Raw genomic sequence first — 10,245 nt, forward strand, 5'->3', positions numbered from 1 at the left:
CTCCATGAAGCCCCACAATAAACATATTTGGCATCTTCAGCTTTTCATTTTCCCAAACTTATTTGACCATACAACCTCCTACTCCACAGAAAGCACTTTGGGAAGTAGTGTTATGAATGAAACACTTTGTAGTGATTATGCCCTAAGATAAAATTATTAGAATTCTATTTTGAGAAGAGGTATTTCTTGCAATAGGATTTGTTACCCAATCAATAAAGTCATTCCTTTCTCTCATTTCTGGGAAGTATACCAAAATGGCTTCCTCAGATTTATCATATTTTTTTTTTTAAAGATTTTATTTATTTATTTGACAGAGAGACAGTGAGAGAGGGAGCACAAGCAGGGGGAGTGGGAGAGGGAGAAGCAGGCTTCCCGCTGAGCAGGGAGCCCGACGTGGGGCTCGATCCCAGGACCCTGGGATCATGACCTGAGCCGAGGGCAAACCCTTAACGACTGAGCCACCCAGGCATCCCAGATTTATCATATTATTAATTACACCTACTACTTTTTCTCTTGAGGTGCCAGCTTAATCTGATATGCTTAGGAAGGTATTTTTTGAGGGAAAATTGAAAGACTATTAGTTTCGGGGCACCTGGGTGGCTCAGTCGGTTAAGCATCTGCCTTCAGCTCAGGTCATGATTTTGGGTTCCTGGGATCAAGCCCTGCATCGCGCTCCCTGCTTGGCGGGGAGCCTGCTTCTCCCTCTCCCTCTGCCTGCCACTCCCCCTGCTTGTGCTCTATCAAATAAATAAAATCTTAAAAAAAATTATTAGTTTCAACACATTTGCTTCTCTCTACACACACACGCACACACAATTATAAATCTACATGCTTTAAATATTTTTCCAGCATAACCTTGGAACTGCTATTAGCTCATTCATTTTGTGGGAAATTTACACTATATAACCTAAGTGGCCATATTAGTTCTTGCTGTCATCCCAGCCAGCCAAATTAGACTTAGTTTCTGTTAAAAAGGGACCGGCTTAAAATACACACACACACACACACACAGTAATATACATTCCTGGGACATATTTAAGTGTAACTCAAAGACTAACAGTAAGGCACAGAGCCTTGCCGTGAATTTGACACTTGAATGAAATAAGATGCCTTCACTTTTGATAATTCTTATCAACTCTTATCAACGCTTTGCCCAAAGGGACTTGCCTTCTGGGAAGACAATGGCCTGCGATTGAAGAGGTTGCAGGTATTAAATGAATAGTGTTACCACTCCAACTGCCTCAGTTTGAGATGTTGGCAGTAAGAAGTTCCCAACACAGTTCAGTCTTGCTTCTGCCACCATACTTCATTCTTGTCAAAATTATGTGTAGGACACTGACAGACGTGGAGCCCTCAGGTCCTGGCGCCAATACCACTGTTTATAACTGTCCCTTTGTCCAGTGCCTATAGGTTTGTCCAGCCCAGAGCAAATATCCCACAATAAAATAAGGATGTGTTAGACTAACGCATGTATTTCTTCTGCAAAATGGGAGAAAGGCAATTTGAAAGGGGAGGTGGGAAGGAAGGGCTGGACCAGTCATAATTTCAGGGTAGATGAGTTTTAGCAAAGAGTACACACTGAATTTGGGAACAAATTCCCTAAAACTATCTGTGCTGAGGGGTCCCTGTGAAATCTCGTATCCCAGGGGAATGCATACTCCAGATAGAAGTATCGTAGTATTAAATACAATCACATCTTAAAATTTCTCAAGATTAGGTGTTTTTCTCATGTTTCTTCACCAAAACATTATAATTTTACTGTAAAAAAGAGAAGCACCGGGCGCCTGGGTGGCTCAGTTGGTTGGGCGACTGCCTTTGGCTCAGGTCATGATCCTGGAGTCCCGGGATCGAGTCCCGCATCGGGCTCCCTGCTCGGCAGGGAGCCTGCTTCTCCCTCTGACCCTCCTTCCTCTCATGTTCTCTGCCTCTCATTCTCTCTCTCAAATAAATAAATAAAATCTTAAAAAAAAAAAAAGATGATCTCCCAAAAATTAAAAAAAAAAAAAAAAGAGAGAACCACCTCTAAGTTTTGTTTCTTTAAAGATAATTTATTGTTAAATGAAGAAGTCACAAAGCAAAATGGAATGGGACAGATGTCAAAGATAAATTTAAAAAATAGTTTTTGGCAAATACAGTTCTGGATTTCCTAAGGTTAGAAACAGGAAAAGAGTCAAATGAAAAGGTAATCGTTCTTTTTAAAAGGTCTGACTTTGAAAAGAAAACAACTTTTCTCTGAAAATACAAATCATCCTTCTTACATGAAAGCTGTAATTTAGGAGACTGAGAAAAAAGACTTCTTAATAAGTAGACTGTATCTCTCAGATATGCTTAGGAATGGTTGATTTTAATGAGTTTTAAAATCATTGCTTCTACCTCGTAAACTAACACAAGTCCACCAAGATCAATGTCATTTGATCCCCCTTGAAGTGTCCCATTAAGTCTTCTTATGCTTCTTTCCTGTAACTTGCAGCAAAGCAGATTTGAAGAAAAAGAGAGGATTAGAAAGAACTACAGTTAGTTCCCTAGTGAATAACTTAAGATAAAACCTGCTTTTCCATTCGCATTACACATTCACAATTGCTCACTTCTACTTACTTTACAGATATAATATTTCAGATTCTCTTCACACCTAGAACGCTTTGTCCGAGCTTAACCCAACCCCCCAAAACAAAAAAAAATCTCATATGGACATCCCAAAATGTTGCCATGTACAAAGGCCATGTTCTCCCATATGTCTCTCCTGCCACGCTGCCCACAATACTGTTCTGAGCTCATTCAAGTGTCCCCACTGGGCCAGGACAAAGCCTTGGGAACTCTCTTAACCTTATTTAAAAATTATATTTACCCCTTGTCTTAAACGCCAAGATTATGAAATCAGAGAGAAAAAAAATCCATTTTTATCAAGAAAAGCCACATGATTTCCTCCAGACAGCATTTGTCACTCTGTATGATGAAGGAAGTCATGGAGTCCCAGAGTGCCCCCTTTATGGGTCCCTTCCAAGCCTCGCTATGGCAAACTCAGGACCACGGACCCACCCGCAGGATCCACCGAGGGCTGCGTCCAAACAGTTAGGGGCCTGACAAGACCACACATTGCCAAAGCTAAAGAGGACACCAGAAAGTTTGGCTCTAGAGGCTTCCAATGACTTTAAGTGAGAGCGATTATCATCACACCTGCTCTCCTCGGAACAGAAGTCCCTGCTGTGGCTCCAGGGTACCCAGAGAGTTACCAATTCTGCTTTCAGGACACACGGAAGCCATCAACAGAAACCCCCAAATACAGCGGGAATCCGGGTTCACAATACTCTATAACCCTCGAGCACATGGTCTAGTTTGGATGTATTCAAAGGAAATATTCACGGATTGTTCTTCCCCAAATTGGAAGAGAAAAAGCCACCTGCCACTGTCTTCACTCAAAACCCTCAGGGATTGGCAGGGGAAAGAAGCATGGGCTGGTGGGGAGGCAGGGTGGGCAGGGGGCTGAGGCCAGAGACAGCCGGGCCCACCACAGCCTCTGGACCAGGCGCCCCACCTGCCTCTGAGGCCGGTTCAGCTGAGCTCACAAGTGTCTTCCACGTGCAGCTGACGCCACGACTGTCCCTACATTACAGTAAGCACTCACAAGAAATGTGTACCATCCCAAAGGCGCCCAAGTTTTGGAGTTTGACTTGTGACATCAATCCCTATCCTGCAGTCACCTCTCCTGCACGTGGAGGGAGGGTTGGGGTGCCTTTCTTGCTTTCTGGCTTAGACTTAAGGCGCTGGCAGAATTCCTCTGTGGTGTTGAGCCCGTCCAAGTTGACCTGGGCTCCCTGGAGAGGACACCCATCCTGATGGAGCAGGTCACCAGAAACATCCACATCTGCCTCTCCCAGATGCTGGCCAGTCTTGGGTGGAGCGAAAACCCCTCATGGGGTCCCCAAAAGTGGATTCCCTAAGCATTCTTTCAAAATGCTGTGACTCTCAAAAGGGCCTCGGCTATGTTCTGCCTTATGAAAAAAATAGGAAAGTATTTGGAAACCCCAAAACACATTATCAGGAGAGTTACACACGCCTGTGGAGACATTACCAGATGCCAAGGGTTCAAGGTGCTTTGCTAGCACCCAAGCTCGCACCCAACCGGTGGAAGGACCCAGAACCGAAGCCCCTGGTGGACGTGAGTCTCCTGAAGAGAGGGGAGAACAGCGTGAACCTTTTCTCTCTTTTTTTAAAAAGGCATCTTATAGTGTGGTTCGCGGTTTTTTGATATGAAAAGGATTTAGGGAATTCCAAGAGTTTTGGTGAACAGGAAACACAAATGGACATAAACGATGGAATGGACCTCAGCTGTCCACAGACTGGACCCACAAGGATGTCACAGCTTACAGAACTAGTACCGCTGTCAGTGACGACACCCGGGGCTGGAAGGTCTCACAACTCACTTTTTCCCCCCCAGAGACTCTCCACGCTCTTCCCCAGGCTAACTGACCAATGGGAGAAGAGCCATCTCCTCCCTCCTTATCTCAAACTGGGGCCATTTTCCTTTTGCTCCAGCTGGCTTTCTATTTGCTCATCAAATGGAGACCCTGGGGAAGCCACGCAGCGGCAAGCGAGAAATCTACGCCTTTGGAAAGCAATCTGAACATTTTTAAAAACCCAGTTCTCTCCCTGATTAGAAGAGGCCATGACATGGTTTTCTTCCCCAGGCCGGGCTTAGAGGTATGGCGAGGCCAGACCCCGCTGGGGCATGAACGCCACGCGAGGGCGGCGGCAGAGCCGGTCCCAGGCTGCCCGGGCCCCGTCAGCACTCATCCGAGAGGCCGTCGCTGCCCAGGAGCTCTGAGGCCTCGAGCTCCACGCTGGACAGGAACCTCCTCAGTGTCTTGCGGCAGTTGTAATCCAGCGTGGTGGTGTAGACGGTCTTGGGGTACTTGGGGTAGACGATGGTGGTGCTGAGGAAGCGGGTGGCCTTGTGGCGGGGCTCGAAGCGCACTTCTGCCTTGTAGTTGCGCCAGGTGCAGTTGGGGATGCAGGTGACCGTCTGGCTGCAGGAGGCCACCGCCAGGCCCAGGGGCAGGTGGACATCATCGATGAAGTGCCGCTCAGAGTCGTACTTGACCGACGACGTGTACCTGGGCGGGAGAGAGAAGGCAGCACGAGGCCGTTCGCCTGAGCCCGGGGCACAGCGGTCCCTACTGTGACCTTGATCCTCTCGTGGGGTGCAAACCCTGAGACGTGGCTGGTCTCGTCAGCAGCAGCCCAGGGCTGATGAAGCGCTTATGGGGTGGTACTGTTCGAAGCACTTTCTTTCCAGGATCAAATTGAACAGAACCAACCACCCCGGGAGAGGAAATGGCGGTGCAGAGGTCAAGGTCACAGTGGGAGTGAGTAGTGGGGCTGGGGCTTACCTGCAGGTGTGCAAGATCCCCATGTTCACCCCGCAGGCACTGCTTCTCAGGGCAGGCAGCAGCCCCGGGGAGCCGCAACCGTGCGGGTCAGCTCGGACAGCCTGCTTGGGCTACTTCTCCGAGCCTTGTTTCCTCTTTCTGTGAAACGTGCCCAGGAGTAACCGAGCAGAGTGTTCACACGCAGCAAGTGGTATAAATCAGTGGTAGAACAATGCGGGTTCTACCCCCTCACTAGGGGTCAATGCTTTGTTTTCTCTCTCCCCTGAAGTCACCATCAACTTGCTTCTTTTTTTTTTTAAATGTAAGCTCTCTGCCCAACGTGGGGCTCGAACTCACGACCCTGAGATCAAGAGCTGCATGCTCTACTGACTGAGCCAGCCAGGCGCCCTCACCATCAGCTCTTCATTTATTTATTTAAGATTTTATTAATTCATTTGTTTGACACAGAGAGAGAGAGAGAGAGAGAGCACAAGCAGGGGGAGCAGCAGGCAGAGGAAGAGGGAGAAGCAGACTCCCCGCTGAGCAAGGAGCCCGAGCCGGGATCATGACCTGAGCCGAAGGCAGATGCTTAACCGACTGAACCAGCCAGGTGCTCTTTAATGACAGGATGACGGAACCCAGGAATTCTTAAAGTTCAGTAATACCAAGTACTAGCACGTGGTCCCCCTTGGCCTTGGGTGTGGAGACCACTCAAACCAGAGACTCAGAGATCTGACCTTATCAATCACAGCCAATTACCATCTTGATTTCCATAAAATAAATTAACTTCCATGTTCCTCAGCAGCTACTTTACTTTTTTTTTTTTTTTTACATCTTTCTTTGGTAATTTTGGAGCTAATTTTTTTTTTTTTTTAAGATTTTATTTATTTATTTGACAGAGAGAGAGACAGCGAGAGAGGGAACACAAGCAGGGGGAGCGGGAGAGGGAGAAGCAGGCTTCCCGTGGAGCAGGGAGCCCGATGCGGGGCTCGATGCCAGGACCCTGGGATCATGACCTGAGCAGAAGGCAGACACCCAACCGACTGAGCCACCCAGGCACCCCAAGCATGAGTTCATTTTATTGAGTAATTACTACAGCTTCATAGAGCATCACAGAGCACTGCCTCCCACCAGCCCCTACCCACTGGTCAGGGACTAAGAATTAGCCTTCTTTTCAGTGGGTTGGATGGATGATGGAAACGTGTATTCTCCTTAAGCGAGTAGGTAAGAGTCTGGGGGAAGCTAATGTCATGAAGTCATGTCCTCATTTTGTTCAAAATACAAGCTCGGCAAGAATAAAGGACTGAACCGCTCACCTCCAAACTGGTGAGCTGCCTTTTTTTCCCATCAAAGGGCCCTTTGTGTCAAGGGAACTGAAACTCCAGCAAAAAAACCCCCACCAGCTACCAAAAGTAAAATTCCTTTCCCTGAAAAGACAGATCTTTAACAGAGGCTCTCAATGGATCTCTGCCCCCAGGTAACCTGGATGAGATCAATTCCCAAAGGAACAATGGTACTTGCCCAGTGAAACTGTAATAGGAGACAAGGTTATAGCCCCTTGAAGCAGGGTGGGGCAACGGGGGAAGGGGTTCTGGAAAGAGGAATTATTTTATTACAAAACTGTACACATCTGATGGCCACGATGTGCAAAGGCAAAAAGTGCAAAAAGCAAGTCGCAGGACTTTACGTATAACATGTTTTTATTCCAAAAGGCGTGCCTATATATTTAACTGGTTGGAATACACGAAGAAATCCAAAATAGTATCCAACAAACTATGAGTAGTCTTTGGCACACTTTTGTGATTAACTTATTTTTTTTTAAATAACAGGCACTCGTTTCTGGAATAAACAATGAAAAAATGAAAAACTCCAATCAAATCTGGGCCTGCTATATTTACCTTACTTCCGTCGGTGGTAAGGGGTCAAACTCCACTCCTTCGCCAAAGGACAGGGGGCACAGCCTTGGCGAGCAGGCAAAGGCCACGGGGCTGGGCAGAGATGCTGGATTCTGTGAGGATGGAGAAGGCAGTTAGACCACAGGCCGGGCCGGCGCATCCCCCACGAAGGTCCTGGCTCGAAGCTAGCGGCTGATGGGCCCAACTGTGACCTGTGTCCTCCTCCTGGGAGTGATGCCAGAGAAAGGCCGCCCCGCAGCCCGGGAAGAGTTCTGGCTGGAGAGCCAGGAGGTCTGGGTCACACCCCATGCCCCCTGACCTTATCTGCACACCAAGGGGGATGCCTCCTTCCTTCACGGGGCTTTTGTGAGAGGCTAAGGAGCTCGGTGTCATGACCCTGGGGGGGCCCCGGGGCTGCTGCACTATCCCACAGCAAGGCAGTGAGAAAACCTCGACAAACTGGGGCTTCACTAACCAGAACCCTCAATTATGTGTCCCCCAACCCTGTGTCTCAGCAACACTTCAGAAAAGGCCAGAATGAAAAAATTCTACCAGAAATTTTTTCACACTGAGGATTCAGCGGGACTTCCGCCACGCCTTCTCTGCCTCTGGAATGACTAGATTAACACCCTACCAAGACGGAGGTGAACACCAAGAAGTTCTCTACACCACCTTCCACAACTCAGCAAACTCAAAGAACCAGAGCACAGCATCCCTAGAGGTTAACTGGCTCCTAGCCTGGATGACGCTCCGAACTTTCTGGTTCATCAAGTTGCCTGAGTAAGAGCCAGTCCTGTCCGAGACACAGGTGCGAGCACCTGATTTGAATGGAATTGGGGTTCTTTGTTAAGTGTTCAATGGGGAGCAGTCCCCTGGGTTCCAGGTTTACGGGCTATGTGTCATTTTCTTTGCCTAACTTGAGAGGAGGATCCACATTTGGGCCAGGATGTGGAGGTGGCAGCCCCGCCCCCACGCCTTCCAGGGTAGAGAAGGAAGCAGTTTTAAAAGGGAGGCTCTAAGACTCTTATCATGTTACCAGGACTGAGTGTCAAATGAGGGTGTAGGGTGGAAATACAAAGTCAAAGGGGACCAGGTTAGGGGACCAGGGGTGAGGGACGGGCAAAGTGTACTCAGGGTCCAGCTCCTGAACCTGGGTGGAGGGCTGAAGAAGCCCTGGCTGGGGGAGGGGCTGAGTCTGGGAACCCCGGTCAGTAGATGGGGGCGGGCACTGGCTGCCACAGAGCTTTCGGGAACAGCCCCCGAGCAGTGACAGTGGGTCCTGCTCTGCCCCCAGCTCCCTGCTCCCTAGGGAGCACCTGCAGGCAGTCCTGGGGGCTGCGGGATGACAGCAGGCGGGGAGGGGGACAACTCTTCCACACTCACACTGAGCCAGGAAGCCACACGAGCACTCAGTTCTCTTGCCCCTGCCTCAGTGGCTCCCTCCTCCCTGCCCACCCAACAGACAGTCCCTGGGCACACACCTCGGCCCAGGTGCAGGCTGGAGATGGGACAGGCAGCCGGAATGACAACAGACACCAGGGAATGGGGACCAAGCCATGGATTTTGACGTGGCTCTGGGAAGCATCAAGGAAGACTCCCCAGAGGAGGTGACAAGTTGGGCTTGAAGGGCCAGCAGGGCTCCGATAGGTCAACGAGGCGGCCGTAGGAGGGGATGGGCTCAGAGGAAAAGGCATATGCGCGTTAGCGGAGCAGCTACGGAGCACGGACGTCTGTGTCCGCCTGTGGTCAGGAGCGAGGCTCGAAGGGCCCGACAGCAAGGCTCTGAAGGCCAAGGTGAAGCAAGTGCGGCCTTCCAGTGGGAATGAGAGAGGGCACCGATGTCCCCGAGACGGGTCAGCGGGTCAACGTGCATAGGTCTTACTTCACCCCGGGGGAGACAGCCACACACCCCCGTCCCCCACGGGCAGGGTATGAGAGCCCCACTTTGAGCCTTGGCTGTGGACAGGATGTGGCTTCCCCCCAGCTCTAGTAAAGGCAATAACCACCACCACCTGAGCGATTCCTGAGGCAAAAAAGACTAGGTGTTTTTTCTTTACATGAAAGCTTTCAAATAAAATAAAAGGATTCCTTTTTGAAAGGTTCCACCCATCTAAAGGCCTCCCACCCATCAAGTGCCAGGCACGGGTTAGGTGACGGGGGGGGGGTACCAGGAGGCCAGAGGCTCACGGGGTAACTTTTCTCCAAGGTCCCCTCCCACACCACTGACACGGTCGCCAAAGGCTGGCCCCACTTGCTCTGAATCAGGGGGCCGGAGCACACACACCCTTCTCCCCAAGACCAGCCAGGAGGCGCCAGGTCTTTGGGAGGCGCCACCGGTGGCGGCGAAGCCCGGGGGTGCCGGGCCCGCAGGACGGGGAAGCCTGGCGTTCCTTCTCGGAGTCCCCGAGGCCCCTCTCCAGCCCGGCCCGGGCAGAAATGTGGCCGAGCCGCAGCCTGGCTGCCCCGGGGGCCGCCACCCCGAAGAGAGGAGGCGGGGCTCGCCTCTCCCGGGGCTCCCGCGCCTCCCAGGCGATGACAATTTTCCAGCCACCGGCTCCAGCTGGCCAGGCTCTCGCCGCGCTCCCGCCCGGGCTCCCCGCGATGGCCGCGCCGTCCCGACGGGCGGGTGGCGGCGCGCCGGCAAGGCTTGCGGTGGTCCCTGGGGAACCGGCTGCGGGAGGGAGGGGGCCTGAGCAGGGCCACTCACCGGGGCCGCGGGGGTCGCCGCCGCGTCGGGCTCCAGCGCCCCGGGGGCCGGCGCGCGCTCCCCGCCGCCGCCGCCGCCGCCGGCCGCCGCGGGCCCCCAGTGACTGGGGCTGGGGCTGGGGGGCAGCCCCGAGTCCGGACTGTCCAGGACGCCGTCGCCCTTCTTCTTCGTGTCCACGAGCTCGGGCACATCCTGCAGGCTCAGCCGGCCCACCATGGCTGTTAGCGCGCCGGGGCCGGGGCCGGGGCCGGGGGCGAGCGAGGGGCGCGAGCGGCGC

The 10,245-nt window shown here is 51.5% G+C and overlaps 1 protein-coding gene across 3 annotated transcripts in view; it reads right to left on the bottom strand.

Moving 5' to 3' along the window:
- Positions 1-2,027: 2,027 nt before the first annotated feature.
- Positions 2,028-10,245, bottom strand: part of RFLNB (refilin B) — a 9,235-nt gene continuing 1,017 nt past the window's right edge. The window contains exons 1-3 of one of the 3 annotated variants that reach the window (XM_035027610.1): positions 9,969-10,218; positions 7,265-7,374; positions 2,028-5,111 (exon numbers count right to left, since the gene is read on the bottom strand). In XM_035027610.1, coding sequence (XP_034883501.1) covers positions 4,781-5,111; positions 7,265-7,374; positions 9,969-10,184 — 657 coding nt within the window. In that variant the 5' untranslated portion in view covers positions 10,185-10,218 and the 3' untranslated portion in view covers positions 2,028-4,780. Of the gene's footprint in view, positions 5,112-7,264; positions 7,375-8,742; positions 9,117-9,968; positions 10,219-10,245 lie in introns of those variants that run through there. The other 2 variants (XM_035027612.1, XM_035027613.1) reach the window with 2 other exon arrangements.

Source organism: Mirounga leonina, unplaced genomic scaffold (genome assembly GCF_011800145.1).
Source record: "Mirounga leonina isolate KUSES-001 unplaced genomic scaffold, KU_Mleo_1.0 Mir_200, whole genome shotgun sequence".
Classification (NCBI taxonomy): Eukaryota; Metazoa; Chordata; class Mammalia; order Carnivora; family Phocidae; genus Mirounga; species Mirounga leonina.